Raw genomic sequence first — 27,301 nt, 5'->3', positions numbered from 1 at the left:
TCGTAATTCCTGATTTAATTTGGTCCCTTCTTTTATCATATGAATGAAGTCTGATCATAATACTTTGTCTACTACCTTGTTTTCCTCAAACGTGTTTCTTTGATTTCATTGTTTTGCAGGATAACTTTTACGTGGTCATGTATTATCCTGATAAGTTTCTTTGCACTCGGCTTGGGTTATGTCACTAGGAATGTGTGGACTGTTTATTATAACTACATCAGACAACTTATCTTGTTCGGTTTTGTCATCTTGGAACTCAAAGTATTCATTTAGTCGAGTGTGCATGTTCTGATTTGAGTCCTTGATTGCTTCTTCAACCTTCATATTTAGGGTTGTTATTTGCTCAGTGTGACTGGCTATAGCTGTTTTCAGAGTATTTTCTGTGTCAGCACTTCCCGATGTAATTCTCTCTTCAAGGTTTTGGATCTTGCTCTCGAGGATGGTTACCTTGGATTCATATCGTGCAAGTGTTGCTTTAATATCTTTGTTTTCATTTTCTCGGGCGACAATGTAATCGCTAATAGTGTCAGGAAGAATCATATCAAGGGGTTAAGGCATTTTTAAGGGCAAATCTTAACCCTTTCAGGGTCCGTCCCGTAGATCTACGGCTTTACGGTGAGTGTCCAAACCGTAGATCTACGCCATGAGCTCAACTCACTCTGATAAACTGTGAGTGGTACATTTGGGCCTAGATATGAGAGAATACATCTATGTGGTATGTGTGCACCACATAAAACAGATCCTGCAGCACACTGTGTATAATGAGAGAAAAAAACTGAAATCATGATTTTTCGATTAAAACAGCAACTTTGCAGTGTTTTTTCGTATGTTTTTTATAGTTGTATTTGCGATTTCTTGGTCTCATTTGATAGAATGGAAGACATATTACAGAAATAGAGATGATTTTGATTGGTTTTAGCACTGGAAATGGCTTGAAACTGAGCTCAAAGTAGCGGAAATGTTAAATTTTTGCCGATATTCAAGAGTAAACAAACGACCTCACACGTCTAATACACGTCAGCTGGTGGGTCTAATATACATTCACAAATATGGTGATGATATTTATACAATTATTACAGTATTCCATAACAGTAAATCTTCTATTTTTTGGTGTGAATAAAAATTCATTATGTGAATAAAAAATCAAAATGGAATTTATTTGTAAAGCCTCAAAACATAACTAATGAACAGAGGAAATGTTAGTTTAGTGCCAGGAATGCCTACATTGTTTATTCTGGACCCTATTTTGAAATTGGAATATTTTGAACTTTGTGTTAAATTGGCCAAATTAACAATTTCCGATCACTTTATTTTGTAGTTGAAACAGTTGACTTGGCGATTTCTTGTGCTCAATCGATAGAATAGAAGTAATACTAGTGAAATAGCTAAGAATTTGGTTGATTGGAATAATGTAATTGGCCTAAAATGGGAGTCAAAGTCAGCAAAATCGCCGATTCGTAAATATCGCTGACACATCAAAATTCGCGAGAGCATAATTTCGTCAATTTTCCACCAAATTTCGTACTTTTTGTTTTATTACCTTCACAAAAAGATTCTCTACGATTTCATAAAAAAAAATAACAAATTTTTTTTTTTGAAAATTCTTGGACACTGGTGCGTGACTCCAGATTTGGGCCTTGGACCCTGAAAGGGTTAAGGTAAATAACATAATATTTTTGTGTTCATTATTCTTTAAAAAAATATGACCAAAATGTGTTTTTAGTGTTCTTTAACCCCTTGACTGTTGAAACCCTGAATCCTGAGGTGTCGTCTGGTGTCAAAAAATTTTTGAAAAAAAAAAAAAAATGCTTATGAAATGATAAGAGAACCTTTTCCCGATGGTAATGACACCAAAAGTACGAAATTTGATGGAAAACTTAAGGAATTACACTCTCGCGAAGTTAGCGACCTCAGCGATATTAACGAATGAGCGTTTTCCCCCACTTTGAGCCCTATTTTCGGCTAATTCCATTGTTCCAGTCGACCAAATTCATAGCTATTTCTTTAGAACTCCATTTTTCTATCAGTTGAGTACAAGAAACTGCCCATTTACCGATTTCAGGTACCCAATAACGTGGTCAGAAATTTGCAATTTGGCCAATTTCACGAAAATTAAAAAATATGACAATTTCAAAATAGGGTCCAGAATGAACAGTGCAGACATTCCTGGCTCTAAAATAACATTTTCTTTGTTCATCAATCATGTCTCCAGGCCCCTCTGATATTACTTTTGCTTTCTATTTTGAATTTTTATTCAGACAAAAAATAGAAGATTTACTGTTATGCAGACTACTGCAATAATGTAATAATTGTATAAATAATGTTAACCCATTCATGATTGCATATTAGAATGGCTACTTGGACACTTGTTGGAAAATGACATCGTTTATTTACTTTTGAACATCGGCAAAAATCAAACATTTCTCCTACTTTGAGCTCCATTTCAAGGTTCTTTCCATAGTAAAATCAATCAAAATCACCTCTATTTCTATAATATGTTTTGCATTCCATCAAATGAGGCCAAGAAAGCGAGAATACAACCATAAATACTATATGAAAATAGACCACAAAGTCGGCATTTTTATTAAAAAAACGGTCAGAGTTTTTTTTTTCTCATTATGCACTGCATGCTGCAGGATTTTTTTTTATATGGTACACACTGACCACACAAACCCATTCTCTCACATGTGGGCCTACCAGCTTTCTCCTGCTTGATTTGAAGCCGCTAGAATTTATGAGCATATATACGTCAAACATGGTGGCTCGTAAGATGTATATATACAACCAAAACAGTCAAAGGGTTAATAATAACATTACCATACACTTTACCTGGTATACTCGGTAAACTTTTTCCCCTATAATTTTTACAATCTCTTTTGTCCCCCTTCCTTTGATTTATATAGGAATTATACATGCTCTCTGCCAGTCTGTAGGTACCTTTCCCTCTTTCATACAATTATGGGATATATGTAATATAAAAAAAAAAACTCATAAGCAGATGGGGTACTTTGTAAATGAAGATCACAATCACCCTCAGGGTACAGAGATCAAAATATCACCAAATGCTGCTGCTAGCACTACTATATTCTAATTAATGTATGTACTTATTTTTTTTTGTGGCTTTTTAATGTTATATGTCAAATTATCAAACTTCAGTTCAGTAATTTTTTCATTGTAAAAAAAAAAAAAAAAGAAAATATTATTTATTTTATATTTAAATATTTCTTTATCCCTTTACTAGTAAACACCCTTCCCCCACACTCCCAAATGTGCCTTTGACATACAAGGTGCTATCAAAAAGTTCCCGGACTTAAATTTTTGTGTTCTTCCTGTTTGAAATATAGTGACAGCATAGATCATGCTGTGTCGCACACTTCTTTGTGAAGTAGCATGGCGAGTTTCAGTGCAGTCAGTCATTCCATTGAGGCTAGACATGTATTTTTTGTCATGTTAGTGCACTCTTGTGATTTTTTATGTAATAGAGTGAAGTCTTTAAAAGGAAGAACAGTCTTTGTTTGTGAAATTGTTTCAAACTCAGTAAAACAGCTACCAAAGCTTGCAGAATTCTTTGGCAAGTATTTGGCTGAAGAATTCTGCAAGTTAAGGATGATAAATGCTCTGGTTGTCCAACATCACCAAAAACAATGCCAACATTGAAAAAGAGAGGAAAGCTATTCATGAAGATAGTTGTCAGAGTATCCAGGATGTTGCAAGTGCTGTACAAATTTCATATAGGTTGTGCCTTGACACGACCCATAAGAAATTTCAGTATGAGGCAAGTATCTGAAATTTGTGCCTCCCTCTTGCTAACTGAAGACCTGAAAGACCATCATTTTCTGACCAAAAATATGGTTGTTGTACACCATACACCTTACTCCCTAGATTTAGCCCACCCTGACTACTTTCTCTTCCCCAAAATATAAAATGTCACTCAAAGGGTGGTGTTTTACTGACTTGGAGATTCAATCAGAATTGCAGGCTGTGTTAGATCCCATTAAAAAAGAAGAGTTTCAGTAATGTTTCAGGAAGTGGCGGAGGCACTGAGATCAATGTATAGTCTTCCAGGGAGAGTACTTCGAGGGAGACAACTTCATCTAGGTGATTAGATAAGCCTGTATATTTTTTTCAGTCCAGGAACTTTTTGGTAGCACCTCATGTGAAATGCCTCTTCCTATTCCGTCTCCCTTACAAAATGAATTGCTCATAGCTTTGTAGAAAATATTTATAAATCTTCTTCTTCTTCTTATGACCAGAGCTTTGGTAAGATGGGTAAGGAAGAAGGATGGGTAAGGATAGAAATGTTGGAAAAGGGTGGGAGGGGGGAGAGAGGTAGGATATGAAAGGTAAGTGGCCCAACCACTTTGTGTAATTTAAAAAGTGTATGTGAAATGATAAGATATTCTTTAAGGGGTATAATACTAACCCATGCCCGGGTGTTGTGCATGTGTCTTAATTTCATCCTGTCGGTATTATATACAATTCTTGTACTACTACTACTACTACTACTACTACCTCCACCTCTTCCTGCCTATATATAGCCATCCTGCTCCACCTCTGTGGTCCAAGTCGGACCGAAACATCGTCGTAAGCTTCTCTCTTTTATGTGCGGGTTATTTGTGTATCGTTCCAGTCACGGTATTGTGCCTTTTTGTTATTTATTAACAGATATATAAGTACATGACTCTGAATTGGTAGTAATTATACAAGTTGCAATTGCTTTTTTTTTTTTTTTTTTTTGCGATTGCACAACGGATATTTATGCGACAATGAAGGCAATAATTTTCTGGCCAGTTTATAGAATTACGTGACAATGGCTTCTTACAGGTGGTGTCCAGCCATAGTAAATAGCATAATTTTTACATTAGATTGTTATATAAGATGTCTCCCTAATTGGGGGCGATGATTTTCTCGGTATACATAGAAGGGTTCTGGTGTTACCCAATCTTCTTCATCAGGGAGGTTGCTCAATATCATGGGTCGATGGTAATCATCTTTATGGATAAAACGACGGACCCTCTGTGGGAGAGTCATTCTTTGAGTCCTGTGAGGAGGAGTATTGATGATAAACTATCGGACGCAGTAATAGTTAACAGTCCACTTTTTCCCAGTGATATGAACCAAACAAACAGTAAAGAAATTACTCTGCAGATCATAAAGGACCAAACTAGTGTTATTGTACCAGAGTCTGAAATAAAAGAAGCCAGGTTACTAGGATCCCATGGTAGAAAAAGTGTTATGCTTAGATTCCACTCACATGACAGGAAAAAAGACTTAATTATTGCATCTATTAAAGTAAAGAAAGAGGTATACATAAACGAGTGTCTTACCAAAAAACGTCAGAACCTCCTGTATAGAGTCAGAAAACTTAAGCGAGAGAATAATGACACAATACACCAATGCTTCACACGGGATGGGAAAATTCTAGTTAGGAAAACAAATGTAGGTCAACTGTACACAATCACGAACGAGAATGATCTATCACGATTTCTCAGGGATACTAATCTTACAGAGAATAACTAAACAATGTCCAACTTAAAAGCCTACGTAGTGTAGTGTATGTTTTGCTCCATTATTGTTCAAATTTCATTGTACAATCTCTTAGTAATTAAATATTCAACTACCTCATTTTGTAATTTTACTAGTAAGCATAAATCACCTTATGTGATTTTCTTATTTACTATTGTTCGCTTGAACACTAGCTGAATTGATACTTTCTCTGTCCATATTACTACCTCTTATTTTTTTAAATACTATCAATTGATATTACTTACTAAAATTAATAAATATCATTTTTACTAAAATTTCTATTTACTCTTAACATTTTTGACATTTAATAACCATTACTTGTCTAATTACCTTTACCTGTTTTAATACCACATTTACTATCCTAGATTACTCTTAATTACCTTGTACTGCCATATAACCTCAAGTATAACTACCAGTGCAATATTGAATGAAATAAACATTACTTTTTCACTTTTTTGTAATCATTATTACTTACTAAAATTTTTATTAAACACCATATTTACTACCAGTCAATTTTACTTTTGTACATTAAACATTATTTTATACTTCCCATAACATTTTGTTGCCAAATTTTCAAGTTTTTATATTCAACCCCAACCTTTGTATTATCCTTTGTACCTGTGTACCTGGGTACCTGTCTACCATCTTACTATCATATTATAACCAAGACATTACCATTGTGATTTTTTACTATTATTCTTTTGGTACTTTAATTGTGAATTTTATTTTGTCAATTTAAATCTATAGTTATAATCTTGATCTTGTCAACAACCTATACTAGACTCTAGTGCAATTGCAAGTACCATTTCAAATTGTATTTTTATATTATAAGTTCATATTATAATTCCTACCATCTGTCCATTTAACTTTTCTTACCATTACTTAATTTTAGTCCCTTATATATTTTCTCCTTTATTTTAGCTTTATATAACTATCCTAGTTTATATATCTGCAACTGTTAAAATAATCAAGGTGCTATTCTCAGGTGCTAAAGTAGAATAAGCTCACAATTTTGCCATTATATTCCAAAGCTCATTTATTTGATTACCACTTTGTTGTTCACCACAACCTATATTAGTCCCTTTTTATTATAATTTTAAACTATAATTCTAACTTTAAAAATTACCTTTATAGTATTACCTACTATCATATTCCCAAGCACTATTGTATGATCATCACTTTATTTGTATTAGTCCCTTAGCTCATTATTTTACATTTGTTAAATAATTCAGGTGCTCTTTTTTAGCTTAAGACTATTTACTTTGTTTTATACTTAATTCTAACTATAGATTCACTACAAATCTTATGATTACAAGCATTGATCCTGATACCAACCTCTTATTTAGTGACTTAAATGAATCAAACAGTTACTGTAATTACTACACTGCAGAACAATCAAAGGCACTTCTCAGTGCCAACAACAACATAACTATCTTTAACTACAATATCAGATCTTTAAGCAAGCATTACGATGACCTCATAGCATTACTAAATTCCTTACATGCCAATATGTCCATCATTACACTAACTGAAACCTGGCTAAAGCCTGATAGTACAGATGTCTATGCCATTCCTGGTTACACAGCCATACACAACTGTAGGCCAGACCAACAAGGGGGTGGCACAGCCATATACTACTCAGACCAACTAGAATGTATCACTAATACTTGCACAAGGGATGAACATGGGGAATATATAATAGCTAAATTCAAATCCAAATACCTACAAAAACCTCTCACATTGATAACCATCTACAGAGTTCCACAGTCAAACATTAGCCAATTTAGTCAAAATCTAGGAAGTATGATAACTGATGCACGCATGAACAAAGATCACTTACTACTCTCAGGTGACTTCAATATAAATCTCCTGCAAGACCAGGACCCACACGTTACTGAATTCACAAACACAATGAGTAACTGTATGTTACTACCAGCAGTAACAAAACCTACAAGAGTTACAGAGACTAGTGTTTCCCTACTTGACCACATCTGGACCAACACCATATCCCCTTTAAAATCAGGCATAATTACAGATAATACCACAGACCACTACCCTACTTTCCTCATAACAACTCTTGGTAAACTACCCCAAGACACTACTAAAGTCACCTTCAGACTTCACAATGAGGCAGCCATTAATAACTTCACAACAGCATTAGCAAACATTGATTGGCACACTGAGCTAGAAATCTATACAGATATTGACGAATGTATTAATAATTTTCTAAAAAAGACCCAATACCTCTATAACAAGCACTGCCCTAAAAAAACTAAACAGATGACAGCAAAGAGACTGAACAGTCCCTGGCTAACACCCAGCATTCTCAAATCCATAAATACAAAACACCAATATGAAAAGCAGTACAGAATGGGTCACATAACCAGAGACCAAACAAAACGTTACTCGTCAGTCCTAACCAGCCTGATAAGAAGGGCAAAAAAATTGTATTATGAGAACAGATTATCCAACTTACGAGGTGATATAAAAAAGACCTGGAAAACCCTATCAGAAATTCTGGGAACAAAAAAGATATCACGAAATAGCGAAATAAAATTAGCAAAATCAGATGAACCCCAACTCCCACCAACAGAAACAGCAAACAGACTCAATGATTTCTTCTCCACTATAGGACAAAACCTTGCCAATAAAATCCCAAGCTCAGATACCCCACCAAATGACTACCTCACCGGCAACTACCCGAACACACTGTTCCTAGCTCCGACTAACCCATACGAAGTCTCCCTTATTATCAATGCACTAAAAAACAAGGCAGGAGATTTAAGTACCTTACCACCCTTTATATACAAAAAAGTGTCACAAGTGCTATCTCCAATCATTGCAACACTCTTTAACAAATCCATTGAATCCTCCACCTTCCCTACAGTACTCAAAATAGCAAGGGTCACCCCGATCCACAAAGGAAGAGACCAAACAGAGTTGAATAACTATAGGCCAATATCCAACTTACACCCTCTCTCAAAAATCTTCGAAAAATTAATTCATAAACGAATCTACTCCTACCTTATCTCCCAAAACATACTCAACCCCTGCCAGTTTGGATTCAGGCCTAATAAAAATACTAATGATGCTATTATACACATGCTAGAACATATATACACTGCAATAGAGAAAAAAGAAGTCCCACTGGGGATCTTCATTGACTTACGTAAAGCTTTTGATACAGTTGACCATGACTTGCTCCACGTAAAATTGTCACACTATGGTATAAGAGGGCACTCCCTCAACTACCTCAAGTCATACCTCAGCAACAGAAGCCAATATGTGTACGCAAATGGGGCAAACTCTTCTGCGCAACCAATTACAGTTGGTGTCCCACAGGGAAGTGTCCTTGGCCCTCTTCTCTTTCTCCTATACATAAATGACCTTCCAAATGCTTCGCAATTACTCAAACCCACACTATTTGCAGATGACACTACATACGTCTTCTCTCACCCGAGCCCAGTCACACTAGCCAATACTGTAAATACCGAATTACAGAAAATATCTACCTGGATGAGGACTAACAAACTTACACTAAACATTGACAAAACCTACTTCATTCAGTTTGGTAACAGAGCTACAGATGTCCCTCTTAACATAATGATAAACGGATCACCTATCACAAAGCTAACAGAGGGAAAATTCTTAGGAATCCACCTTGATAATAGACTCAAATTTCATACACATATACAACAAATTTCTAAGAAAATTTCCAAGACTGTAGGCATACTATCGAAGATACGGTACTATGTTCCACAGTCAGCCCTCCTGGCCCTATATCACTCTCTTATTTACCCCTATCTCACCTATGGAATTTGTGCATGGGGCTCAACAACAATTAACCATCTCAGACCACTAATTACCCAACAAAAGGCTGCAGTTAGAATGATAACAAATTCTCACTACAGGCAGCACACTCCACCAATATTCAATACACTAAACCTACTCACCATACAAAACATCCATACTTATTACTGCACCTATTACATACATAGAACACTTAACTCTGATATTAACCCTCCCCTCAAACATCTCCTTGCCAACCTCAACAGAACACATGACCATAACACAAGGCACAGATCACTCTTTGATGTTCCTCGTGTTCATCTCACACTATGCAAAAACTCAATGCACATAAAAGGCCCTAAAATCTGGAATTCATTACCTGTAAATATAAAAGAAACACTACCTGTTTATAAATTCAAGTCTCTACTCAAAGATCACTTACTCACCCAAAACCAAATAAATACTGAATAACTGAACCTTATAAATTGTATATCTTAAATGTTTCTCACAATTATATCACATAAATGTTAAACCTAAAACCGAATCTAACTTTATTATTTTTTAAATACACTACCTAACAGAATCCTTCATATGACCTGTCTTTGTAATACTCACTTGTGCTTTATAGTAATCTGTTTACATTAATGTTTTATCACTGACTTCATCATTGCTTAGTTAATCTTAAGTTAATTTTAAGCCAGCCCGTAATGCTATGCATAGTATAAGTGGCTTTGGCATACTGCTCTTATCTGTATTTTTTTTTTTTGTACCTCTGTATGTGTGCACAAATTTATAATAAATAAATAAATAAATAAATAAATAAATAATCCGTGGTATTTACCACTTGTATAGGATGTTCTCTATCTGGCATGTATAGTTCTTGCATTGTATAGAGTTGTTTCCTTTTTAGGGTGTCAAGGCGTACATTTATGGCAGTAATATCTTGTTGTATGTGTAAATCTGCCATTTTAACTCTGTCTCTCCTCCTGGTATCGGTAATGAAGCGAAGAGCTCTATTCTGGACCCTTTGTAACTGTAGCATGTTGGTCTTTGTTGTTAATGACATTGGGACACAAGGGTATTCGAGTATAGGTCTTGTTAACATTTTATACAGATGTTTTTTGACATGTTGAGGGGCTTGATTGAATCGAAAGAGACTGCTAAGACCGGCTTTGGCTATGTTGATCTTTTTAGTTACATGAGATGTTGAGTGGAGCAGCCTGTCTATTTCATATCTCAAAATCTTGTTAGGGTTTCTAATGGCTACAGGTGTACCTCTGATGGAGATACCCCCTTTATCTTCAATTGTTGATGCAAAACATCCTATCGTGCTAACAAGGACCTTGTCAGGATTAGTCGTAATTCTCCATTTCTTTTCCCAATTAGATGTTTGACGAAGTTCAATATTCATTTTTTCTATGACTCTCTCATACTTGTATTTTCCTGTTACCGGAGTTGATGAGACGACATGAATAACATCATCTGCAAACTGTGTCACAATTGTATCATTAAACTCTGGTTGAGGAAGGTCATTCACATAAATGTTGAACAGAAGTGGACTGAGACAAGAACCTTGTGGGACACCAGCTGTCGGTATAAAAGGCTCTGTCGACCTGCCATGAAAGGTGGGAATGATTTTTCTTTGAGTTAAGAAATTATATATTACTCTGAGAAAAGTCCAGTTATGGTCTGGTAGGTCAATGAGTTTGTATATAAGGCCATCATGCCATAAGCTATCAAAAGCTTTATGAACAACTCTGGTGGCAATTAAGGCAAGATTTCCCTGATGTTTTAGACTTGCTACAGTATTGAAAATAACATTTATTGCATGATTGGTACCTCTGTGTTCTAAAGCCAAATTGTTTTTCAGTAAAAAAGTGATTAAACTCCATATAGTAGTTCAATCTGTTGGAAATGACCTTCTCAAGAACTTTTCCAGTGACTTCAAGTAAAGATATAGGTCTATAGTTCCCAGGTTGGTGGATGTCTTTATTGGGCTTAGCAAGAAAGATCATCCTAGCAGTCTTAAAAACCACTGGAAAATGTCCTGAGGCCAAGATGGCATTAAAGATATTTACCAAAGACTGTTTACAGTTTCTGGGTAGGAACTTTATTTGTTTCATTGTTATTCCAGAGAGGCCAGGGGCTCTATTTCGCATTCTTCCAATAACTTGACTCATCTCTAGTAATGCAATAGGCCTAGTAAGCGGGTGGGTATCTTCAAGAGTTGAAGTATCGATGGAAGGTAGTGGTTGTAGATCATCCAAGTTCTCAGCTCTCCATTCATTTACCAACTGATAATGATTATTGTTAAATTGACGACTCTTATTGTGGGAGAGAATTTTCTCCCATACATCACCCATCAAATTAGCCTGGTCCTGTGGATCGTCAAGTTTAATTTCAACATCTTCATCATCCTCATCAGTGAAGGTATGAACTAGGTAGTTAGGAGCCTTGTGCTTTGCCCCAAAAATTTGTCGGATCTTACTCCAAAATTTTGCTGGTTCACGTTTATACTGATTAGCTTGAAGAACTAGCAATTTCCATAAGTCCCGTTTGTGATGATTAATCATGTTAATTAATTCTTGCCCTAATCGGTGCAGTGTAGCTACTGGTGGTTGTCGCGTTTGAAGATGCCTTCGACATTCTGCTTGATAATTTCTTAAATTGTCTCTAATTTCCCTAGTAGGTTTATATTGTTGGTGTATCTTTGTGGAAGCTAATTGACAAGTTGCATTAGTAGCTTCAATTATTCGATTATGCAGGGACCTGATTGCATCATCAATTGCAGTGGAAGGTAGATTTTCCAATGACACAATTTCATCGTTACCCAGAAATGCCCTGAAGGGGTCAAATCCTAGGGTGTTAAGATTGGGTTTAGGAGGTACAGGTATTCTAAATGGAGAAGTTTGTAGTTGTATTATAACAGGGATATGGTCAGATCCTACGTTTCCACCAGGAGATATACGACAGTGAAAGATGTCACAGTCTCTGTTTGTCAGTACTATATCTGGTGTCCCTGGATGAGGTCCAATGTACGATTTAAAGAATGGGCCTTGAAATGACAAGTTTCTAGCTGTCATGATATTAAATAGTTGTTTTCCTTTTAAGTCACCCAGTGGAATACCAGCTCCACAGTTGAAGAGGGCAGGGTGATGAGCATTAAAATCTCCCAGTAGAATTGTTGGAATATTTCTGCTTAATATCCTATGTAGAGGAATTGACTCTATATATTGTTGTCTCGGGGGAAAATATCCAGTTCCTATTCCTGTCGTCAGTGGTCAGTCGTCACGTGAGGTCACAGACCCTGAGCTGCTTTGGGGATTAGTGTGGACGGTTACAAAGCATGGCTTGCTTCTGCAGTGTTTTAAAAATTGAGGTTGGAGAGTTGAAGGAGGAGGTCTTGCTTCTCCAGGAGGAGATTAGGAGGCTGAAGGACCACTTCAATGGGTCTGGGAGAGAGTGTGAGGTGGCTGGAGTTGTGGGGAATGAGGCTTCAAGTGAGGTGCAGTCTGTCTCTCGCTGTGAGGAGGCTGTAGTTGGGGAGGTAGCAACGGCTACCAGCAGTGAGGTGCAGTCCAGCACCTGCTACAAGTGGCGAGTGGTTCACAGTAATGGAAGGCGCATCAGAGTAAGGAAAGTTAAGAGTGAAGATCTGAAGGTAGGAAATCGCTTCTCTGTTCTTCAGGATGAATGTACTTCAGTGGCCAGTGAAGGTAAGGGTACTACTGCCCCTGCTAATGGAGGTAAGCGCATTCTTGTGGTTGGTGACTCTCAGGTAAGATATATTGACCGTGCTTTTTGTAATAGGAATAAGAAGATGAGAGATAGAGTGTGCTTCCCTGGAGCTGGTGTTGGGGACATTGTCAACAGGCTGGATAATATCATGTCAGGTAATGGGAACAAGCCCATTATCTGTCTCAGTGCTGGTGGAAATGATATTGGGAAGGGTAGGAGAGAAGAGCTGCTAGATAAGTACAGGTCAGCTATAGATTTCATTAAGTCTAAGGGAGGGATCCCAATCATATGTAGCATCTTGCCTAGAAGGGGAGTAGGAAATGAATGGTTGTCTAGGGCAATTGGTGTAAATTGCTGGCTAGACAGATACTGCAAGGAACTTGCAATCCCATTCATTGACAACTGGAACAACTTTTATGGCAAACATGATATGTATGCAAGGGATGGGGTACATCTCTCTGGGGCTGGGGTGGTAGCACTTGCAGACTCGATTGAGAAGGCCATTGGTGAAATGCCTATGATTTTAAACTGAGGGAAGATAGAGGTATGGGTGTGTGTGGGAAACAAGCAGGTTGCAACACTTGGGTTGGAAACAGTAAATGTATAAAAGGCATTCAGCATGAAGTTATAAATAAAGACAATAGATCAGGTCAGCAAACAAAGGGGGACAGCAGAGGGCAGCAAGGGACTAGCTCCCTTAAGGTTTACTATACTAATAGCAGGAGTGTAAGAAATAAGATAGATGAGCTAAGATTAATTGCAAGTGCAGGAAACATAGATATTATTGCTATAACAGAGACCTGGCTCAATCTGAAAGATAGAGAGATGCCCTCTGAATGTCACATACAAGGCTATAAATTATTCCACACTGACAGGGTCAACAGGAAAGGTGGTGGAGTAGCGATGTATGTCAGAGACAATTTAAATTGTTGTGTTAGACAAGATATTAAATTAGAAGCGTCAGCCACTGAATCTGTTTGGTTACAGCTTCTCGAGGGCCGAGAAAAACTAATTTTGGGTGTGATTTACAGGGCCCCAAATCTTGATAGGGAGTGCAGTAAACTTCTATGGGACGAAATTCGTAAGGCATCTACATACGAAAATGTTGTGCTAATGGGAGATTTCAACTATAGACAGATTGACTGGAGCAATTTGACAGGAAATTTAGAGTCAGGTGACTTTCTTGATACGATCCAGGATTGTTTTTTAAAACAGTTTGTGACAGAGCCAACTAGGGGAAATAACCTCCTTGACTTGGTTCTTGCCAGTAGGGAAACACTAATTAATAATCTTGAGGTTAATGATGAGCTTGGGGAAAGTGATCACAAATCACTCAGTTTTAATATATCATGGAATTCCCCTAATAATGGCAATCAAGTCTCCGTCCCTGACTTTCGCTTGGCTGATTTCATAGGACTGAAAAATTACTTAGGTGGGCTGAACTGGAATGACCTGACTAAGGGTCAGGTAGGTGGTGACGGTTGCCGATATGATGCTTTCCAGGGCATAGTTCTAGCTGCTCAGTCAAATTATGTTCCAAATAGGGAAATCAGATCAAACAAAAATGATCCTAAATGGATGAACAATAGATTAAAATATTTGATTGGTCAAAAGAGAGGCATATATAGGCAAATCAAAAGAGGAGAGGGGCAATTGAGAAATCGATATATTCAGTTAAAGAGAGAAATAAAAAAGGGAATTAGAAAAGCAAAAAGAGATTATGAGGTTAAAGTTGCAAGAGAATCGAAGACTAACCCAAAAGGATTCTTTCAGGTATACAGAAGTAAGATCAGGGACAAGATAGGCCCACTCAAAAGTTCCTCGGCTCAGCTCACTGACAGTGATAAGGAAATGTGTAGAATTTTTAACACATACTTCCTCTCAGTTTTTACACAGGAGGATACCAGCGATATTCCAGTAATGAAAAATTATGTAGAACAGGACGATAATAAACTGTGCACTATTAGGGTCACAAGTGACATGGTCCTTAGGCAAATAGATAAATTAAAACCTAACAAATCCCCAGGCCCTGATGATCTGTATGCAAGGGTTCTAAAGGAATGTAAAGAGGAGCTTAGCACACCTTTGGCTAATCTTTTCAACATATCACTACAAACTGGCATGGTGCCAGATAAGTGGAAAATGGCAAATGTGATACCTATTTTCAAAACAGGTGACAGGTCCTTAGCTTCGAACTATAGACCAATAAGCCTGACCTCCATAGTGGGAAAATTTATGGAATCAATAATTGCCGAGGCAGTTCGTAGCCACCTTGAAAAGCATAAATTAATCAACGAATCTCAGCATGGTTTTACAAAGGGGCGTTCCTGCCTTACGAATTTATTAACTTTTTTCACTAAGGTATTTGAGGAGGTAGATCATGGTAATGAATATGATATTGTGTATATGGACTTCAGTAAGGCTTTTGACAGGGTCCCACATCAGAGACTGTTGAGGAAAATTAAAGCACATGGAATAGGAGGAGAAATTTTTTCCTGGATAGAGGCATGGTTGACAAATAGGCAGCAGAGAGTTTGCATAAATGGGGAGAAATCAGAGTGGGGAAGTGTCACGAGCGGTGTTCCACAGGGGTCAGTGTTGGGCCCCCTGCTGTTCACAATCTACATAAACGACATAGATGAGGGCATAAAGAGCGACATCGGCAAGTTTGCCGATGACACCAAAATAGGCCGTCGAATTCATTCTGACGAGGACATTCGAGCACTCCAGGAAGATTTGAATATGTAAAGTAAAAGGACACAAGTGCAACTAATGTGACATTTATTGTGGCAACGTTTCGCTCTCCAGGAGCTTTATCAAGCCATATCAAGTAATGGCTTGATAAAGCTCCTGGAGAGCGAAACGTTGCCACAATAAATGTCACATTAGTTGCACTTGTGTCCTTTTACTTTACATATTGTCGGTAATTCTACCAACTTTATTACAAGATTTGAATAGACTGATGCAGTGGTCGGAGAAGTGGCAGATGCAGTTTAATATAGACAAATGCAAAGTTCTAAATGTTGGACAGGACAATAACCATGCCACATATAAACTAAATAATGTAGATCTTAATATTACGGATTGCGAAAAAGATTTAGGAGTTCTGGTTAGCAGTAATCTGAAACCAAGACAACAGTGCATAAGTGTTCGCAATAAAGCTAATAGAATCCTTGGCTTCATATCAAGAAGCATAAATAATAGGAGTCCTCAGGTTGTTCTTCAACTCTATACATCCTTGGTTAGGCCTCATTTAGATTATGCTGCACAGTTTTGGTCACCGTATTACAGAATGGATATAAATTCTCTGGAAAATGTACAAAGGAGGATGACAAAGTTGATCCCATGTATCAGAAACCTTCCCTATGAGGATAGACTAAGGGCCCTGAAACTGCACTCTCTAGAAAGACGTAGAATTAGGGGGGATATGATTGAGGTGTATAAATGGAAGACAGGAATAAATAAAGGGGATGTAAATAGTGTGCTGAAAATATCTAGCCTAGACAGGACTCGCAGCAATGGTTTTAAGTTGGAAAAATTCAGATTCAGGAAGGATATAGGAAAGTACTGGTTTGGTAATAGAGTTGTGGATGAGTGGAACAAACTCCCAAGTACCGTTATAGAGGCTAGAACGTTGTGTAGCTTTAAAAATAGGTTGGATAAATACATGAGTAGATGTGGGTGGGTGTGAGTTAGACGTGATAGCTTGTGCTACCAGGTCGGTTGCCGTGTTCCTCCCTTAAGTCAATGTGACCTGACCTGACTAGGTTGGGTGCATTGGCTTAAGCCGGTAGGAGACTTGGACCTGCCTCGCATGGGCCAGTAGGCCTTCTGCAGTGTTCCTTTGTTCTTATGTTCTTATGTTCTTATCACTAGTTGTCCATGAGACGTCATTTCTATTGCAAGAATGTTATCTTCATCAACATGAATATTTTTAAATGAATAGCCTAATTTAACTAAGATGGCTACACCACTAAAGGGTCCTCTCGATTTCTCCACAGTAGAGTAACCACGTAATTGTAATTACGTAGTTCAACCTCAAGGAGGTAACGGTTATTAAAGAAATGTTGAACATTAAGTCGGAAAATTGTAATCCCCATTATTTCTTGCACTTCGCTCGTGTACTGCGGTCTGAACGCCTGCAAGTAATGTCATGTTTGGTATCCACACTATCCCTGCTGGACTCGTCAAGGGGAGGAGGGAACTTCTGCGTAGTTGCTTGTGTATTAAAAATGCCATCATCTTCACTAGAGGTGGTAATATTAACAGACTCATTAGAATCGTTAGAGTCATCATCAGAAAACTGAGGTATGATATTCCCAGTTACAGGAAGCAGAGGCTCGTGAGAGTTAATGGGAGACTGTGGAGGCTCCAAGGAAAAATTAGGTAGGCAAGGTGAGTTACCCTGGGAAAGTTCCTGTTCAACAGGATCAGCTTCAATAGCGGGAGAGTAGGCACCAATTTCTGGGGCATTGTTATGTTCAGGTGTTGACTTATCAGGTTGAGGGGAGTTGACAACCTGGGTATGCGAGGTGGGCGATCCCTGGGCTAGGGATGACTTAGGCTTATTTTTAGATGTAGAGTAGGGTACATACTTCTTGTTATGAGAAGGCTGGGTCATAATAGCCTTCACATTTTCTGGGATAGTGATGGGAGTGATCCCATTAGCCATTAACAGATCATTTAAAACCTGAGAGCAGAGTTGAATGTCACCACCTGCTATGTCTTTGGCCATCATATACATTAGTTGTGCTTTCATCATATCCCCGGCTGTGGATACCTGAGACATAGGAGATGAGACTGAACCTTGTTGTTGCGTTTGTGTATGTTGTAGGTGAGGGTTAGATTGGGGCGCTCCAAGAGGGGCAGAATTCCAAACATTGGAACCATTGGTAGAGACCTGAGGAGTCCCACTTGATCCAGGCAGAGCTGGGAAGGAAGTTTGGGACATCGTTGGCAGTGCCTGGGGAGTGGTCTTCTTAGAAGTGGACAGTTTCTTAGCTTCAATAATTTTCTGCATTTCCTTTTTCCTTTCAGGACAAATAGCAGAAACAGAATGATGTTTTCCATTGCAGAGGACACATTTGGGTGTATTTTTATTATTACAATCTCGATAAGAATGTTGGCCAGAGCAAATGCTACAAATCTGCCCTTGAGTACTGCATTTGTTGGTGTTATGACCAAAGGCATAACATTTAAAACATTGTGTCACACTGACAAATCGTTCAAGAGAGATTTGGTCAGGTGTACATTTATTTTTTTTTTTTTTATTATCACACTGGCCGATTCCCACCAAGGCAGGGTGGCCCGAAAAAGAAAAACTTTCACCATCATTCACTCCATCACTGTCTTGCCAGAAGGGTGCTTTACACTACAGTTTTTAAACTGCAACATTAACACCCCTCCTTCAGAGTGCAGGCACTGTACTTCCCATCTCCAGGACTCAAGTCCGGCCTGCCGGTTTCCCTGAATCCCTTCATAAATGTTACTTTGCTCACACTCCAACAGCACGTCAAGTATTAAAAACCATTTGTCTCCATTCACTCCTATCAAACACGCTCACGCATGCCTGCTGGAAGTCCAAGCCCCTCGCACACAAAACCTCCTTTACCCCCTCCCTCCAACCCTTCCTAGGCCGACCCCTACCCCGCCTTCCTTCCACTACAGACTGATACACTCTTGAAGTCATTCTGTTTCGCTCCATTCTCTCTACATGTCCGAACCACCTCAACAACCCTTCCTCAGCCCTCTGGACAACAGTTTTGGTAATCCCGCACCTCCTCCTAACTTCCAAACTACGAATTCTCTGCATTATATTCACACCACACATTGCCCTCAGACATGACATCTCCACTGCCTCCAGCCTTCTCCTCGCTGCAACATTCATCACCCATGCTTCACACCCATATAAGAGCTTTGGTAAAACTATACTCTCATACATTCCCCTCTTTGCCTCCAAGGACAAAGTTCTTTGTCTCCACAGACTCCTAAGTGCACCACTCACTCTTTTTCCCTCATCAATTCTATGATTCACCTCATCTTTCATAGACCCATCCGCTGACACGTCCACTCCCAAATATCTGAATACGTTCACCTCCTCCATACTCTCTCCCTCCAATCTGATATTCAATCTTTCATCACCTAATCTTTTTGTTATCCTCATAACCTTACTCTTTCCTGTATTCACCTTTAATTTTCTTCTTTTGCACACCCTACCAAATTCATCCACCAATCTCTGCAGCTTCTCTTCAGAATCTCCCAAGAGCACAGTGTCATCAGCAAAGAGCAGCTGTGACAACTCCCACTTTGTGTGTGATTCTTTATCTTTTAACTCCACGCCTCTTGCCAAGACCCTCGCATTTACTTCTCTTACAACCCCATCTATAAATATATTAAACAACCACGGTGACATCACACATCCTTGTCTAAGGCCTACTTTTACTGGGAAAAAATTTCCCTCTTTCCTACATACTCTAACTTGAGCCTCACTATCCTCGTAAAAACTCTTCACTGCTTTCAGTAACCTACCTCCTACACCATACACTTGCAACATCTGCCACATTGCCCCCCTATCCACCCTGTCATACGCCTCTTCCAAATCCATAAATGCCACAAAGACCTCTTTAGCCTTATCTAAATACTGTTCACTTATATGTTTCACTGTAAACACCTGGTCCACACACCCCCTACCTTTCCTAAAGCCTCCTTGTTCATCTGCTATCCTATTCTCCGTCTTACTCTTAATTCTTTCAATTATAACTCTACCATACACTTTACCAGGTACACTCAACAGACTTATCCCCCTATAATTTTTGCACTCTCTTTTATCCCCTTTGCCTTTATACAGAGGAACTATGCATGCTCTCTGCCAATCCCTAGGTACCTTACCCTCTTCCATACATTTATTAAATAATTGCACCAACCACTCCAAAACTATATCCCCACCTGCTTTTAACATTTCTATCTTTATCCCATCAATCCCGGCTGCCTTACCCCCTTTCATTTTACCTACTGCCTCACGAACTTCCCCCACACTCACAACTGGCTCTTCCTCACTCCTACAAGATGTTACTCCTCCTTGCCCTATACACGAAATCACAGCTTCCCTATCTTCATCAACATTTAACAATTCCTCAAAATATTCCCTCCATCTTCCCAATACCTCTAACTCTCCATTTAATAACTCTCCTCTCCTATTTTTAACTGACAAATCCATTTGTTCTCTAGGCTTTCTTAACTTGTTAATCTCACTCCTAAACTTTTTCTTATTTTCAACAAAATTTGTTGATAACATCTCACCCACTCTCTCATTTGCTCTCTTTTTACATTGCTTCACCACTCTCTTAACCTCTCTCTTTTTCTCCATATACTCTTCCCTCCTTGCATCACTTCTACTTTGTAAAAACTTCTCATATGCTAACTTTTTCTCCCTTACTACTCTCTTTACATCATCATTCCACCAATCGCTCCTCTTCCCTCCTGCACCCACTTTCCTGTAACCACAAACTTCTGCTGAACACTCTAACACTACATTTTTAAACCTACCCCATACCTCTTCGACCCCATTGCCTATGCTCTCATTAGCCCATCTATCCTCCAATAGCTGTTTATATCTTACCCTAACTGCCTCCTCTTTTAGTTTATAAACCTTCACCTCTCTCTTCCCTGATGCTTCTATTCTCCTTGTATCCCATCTACCTTTTACTCTCAGTGTAGCTACAACTAGAAAGTGATCTGATATATCTGTGGCCCCTCTATAAACATGTACATCCTGAAGTCTACTCAACAGTCTTTTATCTACCAATACATAATCCAACAAACTACTGTCATTTCGCCCTACATCATATCGTGTATACTTATTTATCCTCTTTTTCTTAAAATATGTATTACCTATAACTAAACCCCTTTCTATACAAAGTTCAATCAAAGGGCTCCCATTATCATTTACACCTGGCACCCCAAACTTACCTACCACACCCTCTCTAAAAGTTTCTCCTACTTTAGCATTCAGGTCCCCTACCACAATTACTCTCTCACTTGGTTCAAAGGCTCCTATACATTCACTTAACATCTCCCAAAATCTCTCTCCTCTGCATTCCTCTCTTCTCCCGGTGCATACACGCTTATTATGACCCACTTCTCGCATCCAACCTTTACTTTAATCCACATAATTCTTGAATTTACACATTCATATTCTCTTTTCTCCTTCCATAACTGATCATTTAACATTACTGCTACCCCTTCCTTTGCTCTAACTCTCTCAGATACTCCAGATTTAATCCCATTTATTTCCCCCCACTGAAACTCTCCTACCCCCTTCAGCTTTGTTTCGCTTAGAGCCAGGACATCCAACTTCTTTTCATTCATAACATCAGCAATCATCTGTTTCTTGTCATCCGCACATCCGTACATCTGGTGCCAAAACATTTGAAGCCGTTTTGACACACAAGTTTGGCCTCATCAGGTGTCTCAAGTATTAACTTTAAGGTTACCTTGTTGTTGTTAGGTTTAGAGAATTTATGTGCTTCGACAGCCCTAAATTCAGAATTCTCTGTATTAAAGTCCTCAACAATTTCATTCACTGTGCTATGTCTCATGAAACTGTTAATTCTGGCCACAAACACAGTCCTCTGAGCTTGATAGCTCTCAGGTGCAACTGGGGTAACACCAGAAGTCTTCAGTTTTTCAAGGACATCATGCTTCAGCAGTTGAAGTAACTCTTCTTCCGAAGAGAGGAGAAGTACTGCTCCAGCGTGGGTTTGAAAAACATCCACTGGAGCAACAGTTGAGTTCCAGCAAATACATGCTAGAATTTATTTCATCGACTTTTGGTTTCCATCAACACGTAATCTTACTCGTATCCTCGCCATAATGTCTAGGAAGGAACATCTGGCATAGGAGTTTCTTAACAAAAAGGGATCTTTCCTTAATGTTATTCTAGCATCCTATTTCAGCTGACTTATGAAGGTCAGCCCCTAAGATAGCCTACCCTCGAGTGGTGAGGGGGAAAGGGCCCAAGGCAAAGATCGGCCGGATTTTAAAAAACCACACGGGCTACCGGATGGTCAAAATGCCTTGTGTTAACTCGCCAAAGCGAAGTTGCCGAAAAAGAAGATAGGAAAGTCAGAAGGATAGCAATGTATGTAGTGTGTTAGTGTGTGGGCCAGTGTTGATGTTTGGGTGAGGGGAGGATGGGGAAGGATGGGGGGATGGGGATGAGAGGGGTGAACAAGCAAGCAAGTCACTGCCTTACCCTCTTGATGGGATGGGGCTCGAAGTGACTGCAAGCAAGTTTCCTCTCAGCTCTAGTGAAGAACTACTCAGGATAACCCAAGAAAAATCTCGAGCAACAGTGTTCAGAGTTGCTCAGCTGAAGAGCAGGAACGACGACGTCTTCTCTCCATGGCGGCTGGGCTGCTTCCTCTATTTTCTATTTTGTATTTATAAATCAAACATGGTAATTACTTTGCTATATGTTTCATTGTTTTCTTGCTTCACAGGGAAACAGGGGCCCATTCACCCGTCCTTGGCAGTCTTCGGTGCCACCCCTAGTGAGCTCAGTGGATGAATTGGTGCAATACCCAAGTGACACTGAAGATACTGGTTTGGTTATTGTAGCATGGAGAGGACCTTCTTCTGTTTACCAAATTAATGAGTGGGTTTCTGTACATTTATTTGTTTCTTTATTATCCTTTATTTTTGTTTCCCTGAAAGCTCTGTCTCCTTTTATGTATATCTTCATAAATAATTATTTCCTAGACATAAATATTGAATACAAAAATTCTTTTATGGACACCAAAAATGTAAATAAAAGTAGAGAGAGAGTTAATTCCATGTTTTTATTATTCTTATCTTCACAGGTTGTTGAGCATGGGAGTGTTGATGGAGTATTTGACTCACTCCTCTGTCTCTCCACTGCCCAGCATTTTCGTTGAAGTTGATGATCCACTTTCCAGCAGTGTAAGGATTAACCCCTTGACTGTCGCAACCCCAAATCCTGAGGTGTCTCCTGGTGTTGCAAAAATTAAAAAAAAAATTATTTTTTCTTATGAAATGATAGAGAATCTTTTTCCGATGGTAATGACACCAAAAGTACAAAGTTTGATGGAAAACTTATGGAATTATGCTCTCGCAAAGTTAGCGACCTCAGCGATATTAACGAATCGGCGATTTCCCCCCACTTTGAGCCCTATTTTCGGCTATTTCCATTGTCCCAGTCGACCAAACTCATAACTATTTCTTTAGAACTCCATTTGTTCTATCGATTGATTACAAGAAACCATCCATTTACTAATTTCAACTACCCAGTAAAGTGGTCAGAAATTGGCAATTTGGCCAATTTCACGCAAATTAAAAAATATGCCAATTTCAAAATAGGGTCCAGAATGAACAATGCAAACATTCCTGGCTCTAAAATAACATTTTCTTTGTTCAACAGTCATGTCTCCAGACCCTCTGATATTACTCTTGCTTTCTATTTTGAATTTTTATTCAAACAAAAAATAGAAAATTTACTGTTATGCAGACTACTGCAATATTGTAAAAATTGCGTAAATAATGTCAACCCATTCATGACTGCATACTAGAATGGTGAGTTGAACATTTATTGGATAATGACATCATTTGTTTACTTTTGAACATTGGCAAAAAATCAAATATTTCCCGTACTTTGAGCTTCATTTCAAGGTTCTTTTCATAGTAAAACCAATCAAAATCACCTCCATTTCTATAACATGTTTTCCATTCTGTCAAATGAGACCAAGAAAACTAGAATACAACCATAAATACTATATGAAAATAGACCACAAAGTCAGCATTTTTATTAAAAAAATGGTCTTTTTTTTTTCTCATGCACTTCGTGCTGCAGGATTTTTTTTATATGGTGCACACTGACCACACAGACCCATTCTCTCACTTGTGGGCCTACCAGCTTTCTCCTGCTTGATTTGAAGCCGCTGTCAGATCACTTTCTAGTTGTAGCTACACTGAGAGTAAAAGGTAGATGGGATACAAGGAGAATAGAAGCATCAGGGAAGAGAGAAGTGAAGGTTTATAAACTAAAAGAGGAGGCAGTTAGGGTAAGATATAAACAGCTATTGGAGGATAGATGGGCTAATGAGAGCATAGGCAATGGGGTCGAAGAGGTATGGGGTAGGTTTAAAAATGTAGTGTTAGAGTGTTCAGCAGAAGTTTGTGGTTACAGGAAAGTGGGTGCGGGAGGGAAGAAGAGCGATTGGTGGAATGATGATGTAAAGAGAGTAGTAAGGAAAAAAAAGTTAGCATATGAGAAGTTTTTACAAAGTAGAAGTGATGCAAGGAGGGAAGAGTATATGGAGAAAAAGAGAGGTTAAGAGAGTGGTGAAGCAATGTAAAAAGAGAACAAATGAGAGAGTGGGTGAGATGTTATCAACAAATTTTGTTGAAAATAAGAAAAAGTTTTGGAGTGAGATTAACAAGTTAAGGAAGCTTAGAGAACAAATGGATTTGTCAGTTAAAATAGGAGAGGAGAGTTATTAAATGGAGAGTTAGAGGTATTGGGAAGATGGAGGGAATATTTTGAGGAATTGTTAAATGTTGATGAAGATAGGGAAGCTGTGATTTTGTGTATAGGGCAAGGAGGAATAACATCTTGTAGGAGTGAGGAAGAACCAGTTGTGAGTGTGGGGGAAGTTCATGAGGCAGTAGGTAAAATAAAAGGGGGTAAAGCAGCTGGGATTGATGGGATAAAGATAGAAATGTTAAAAGCAGGTGGGGATATAATTTTGGAGTGGTTGGTGCAATTATTTAATAAATGTATGGAAGAGGGTAAGGTACCTAGGGATTGGCAGAGTGCATGCATAGTTCCTTTGTATAAAGGCAAAGGGGACAAAAGAGATGCAAAAATTATAGGGGGATAAGTCTGTTGAGTATACCTGGTAAAGTGTATGGTAGAGTTATTATTGAAAGAATTAAGAGTAAGACGGAGAATAGGATAGCAGATGAACAAGGAGGCTTTAGGAAAGGTAGGGGGTGTGTGGACCAGGTGTTTACAGTGAAACATATAAGTGAACAGTATTTAGATAAGGCTAAAGGGGTTTTTGTGGCATTTATGGATTTGGAAAAGACGTATGACAGGGTGGATAGGGGGGCAATGTGGCAGGTGTATGGTGTAGGAGGTAGGTTACTGAAAGCAGTGAAGAGTTTTTACGAGGATAGTGAGGCTCAAGTTAGAGTATGTAGGAAAGAGGGAAATTATTTCCCAGTAAAAGTAGGCCTTAGACAAGGATGTGTGATGTCACCGTGGTTGTTTAACATATTTATAGATGGGGTTGTAAGAGAAGTAAATGCGAGGGTCTTGGCAAGAGGCGTGGAGTTAAAAGATAAAGAATCACACATGAAGTGGGAGTTGTCAGAGTTGCTCTTTGCTGATGACACTGTGCTCTTGGGAGATTCTGAAGAGAAGTTGCAGAGGTTGGTGGATGAATTTGGTAGGGTATGCAAAAGAAGAAAATTGAAAGTGAATACAGGAAAGAGTAAGGTTATGAGGATAACAAAAAGATTAGGTGATGAAAGATTGGATATCAGATTGGAGGGAGAGAGTATGGAGGAGGTGAATGTATTCAGATATTTGGGAGTGGACGTGTCAGCGGATGGGTCTATGAAAGATGAGGTGAATCATAGAATTGATGATGGGAAAAGGGTGAGCGGTGCACTTAGGAGTCTCTGGAGACAAAGAACTTTGTCCTTGGAGGCAAAGAGGGGAATGTATGAGAGTATAGTTTTACCAATGCTCTTATATGGGTGTGAAACATGGGTGATGAATGTTGCAGCGAGGAGTAGGCTGGAGGCAGTGGAGATGTCATGTGGTGTGAATATAATGCAGAGAATTCGTAGTTTGGAAGTTAGGAGAAGGTGCGGGATTACCAAAACTGTTGTCCAGAGGGCTGAGGAAGGGTTGTTGAGTGGTTCGGACATGTAGAGAGAATGGAGCGAAACAGAATGACTTCAAGAGTGTATCAGTCTGTAGTGTAAGGAAGGCGGGGCAGGGGTCGGCCTAGGAAAGGTTGGAGGGAGGGGGTAAAGGAGGTTTTGTGTGCGAGGGGCTTGGACTTCCAGCAGGCATGCTTGAGCGTGTTTGATAGGAGTGAATGGAGACAACTGGCTTTTAATACTTGACGTGCTGTTGGAGTGTGAGCAAAGTAACATTTATGAAGGGATTCAGGGAAACCGGCAGGCCGGACTTGAGTCCTGGAGATGGGAAGTACAGTGCCTGCACTCTGAAGGAGGGGTGTTAATGTTGCAGTTTAAAAACTGTTGTGTAAAGCACCCTTCTGGCAAGACAGTGATGGAGTGAATGATGGTGAAAGTTTTTCTTTTTCGGGCCACCCTGCCTTGGTGGGAATCGGCCAGTGTGTTAATAAATAAAAAATAATAAAATATACGTCAAACACAGTGGCTCGTAAAATGTTTATATACGACCAAAACAATCAAAGGGTTAAAATGATTGCATAATTTTTTCGTATTTTTTTGTTTTTTTTTACACGTCAGCCGTTTCCCATCAAGGCAGGGTGATGCAAAAAGAAAGAAAGAAAAAAAAAGTCCCCTCCCCCCAAAAAAAAAAAATTTTCATCAATCAACACTTTCACTATCACTTACGCATAATCAGTGTCTCTACAGAGCTTAGACATCCTTCAAAACTATCAATATTCCAAACCCCTCCTTTAATGTGTAGACATTGTATTTCCCATTTCCAGGACTCAAGTCCAGCTAATTGGTTTTCCTGGATCCCTTCACAAAATATTACCCTGCTCACACTCCAACAGTTCGTCAGGTCCCAAAAACCATTTGTCTCCTTGCACTCCTATCTAACACGCTCATGCATACTTGCTGGAAGTCCAAGCCCCTTGCACACAAAACCTCCTTTACCCCTCCCCTTCAACCTTTTCGAGGATGATGCCTACCCCACCTTCCTTTCCCTACAGATTTATACGCTCTCAAATCATTCTACTTTGTTCCATTCTCTCTAAATGACCAAACCACCTCAGCAACCCCTCTTAGTCCTCTGACTAATACAGTGGAACCCCGGTTTTCAAACTTAATCCGTTCCAGAAGGTCATTCTAAAACTGAAACGTGCAAAAACTGAATCAATATTTCCCATAAGAAATAATGTAAATATAGTACAATTAATTCGTTCCAGACACCCAAAAATATTCACAAAAAATTTATTTTTTAAGAATATAACACTAATATCACTCTACGGTTTATTTA

General features: G+C 38.7%; 1 protein-coding gene across 9 annotated transcripts in view; it reads left to right on the top strand.

Moving 5' to 3' along the window:
- The window catches only part of LOC128693596 (uncharacterized protein C05D11.1-like), a gene marked incomplete at its 3' end in the record, with an annotated part of 686,932 nt that overhangs the window by 593,575 nt on the left and 66,056 nt on the right, over nt 1-27,301 (top strand). For all 9 annotated transcript variants that reach the window (XM_070087698.1, XM_070087675.1, XM_070087712.1 and 6 more), the window contains 2 exon segments: nt 22,554-22,708; nt 22,914-23,013. In XM_070087698.1, the coding sequence (XP_069943799.1) occupies nt 22,554-22,708; nt 22,914-23,013 (255 nt within the window).

This window comes from Cherax quadricarinatus, chromosome 2, assembly GCF_038502225.1.
Source record: "Cherax quadricarinatus isolate ZL_2023a chromosome 2, ASM3850222v1, whole genome shotgun sequence".
Taxonomy (NCBI): Eukaryota; Metazoa; Arthropoda; class Malacostraca; order Decapoda; family Parastacidae; genus Cherax; species Cherax quadricarinatus.
The sequence above is the reverse complement of the archived record's forward strand: the minus strand, read 5'-3'. Positions and strand labels throughout refer to the sequence as shown.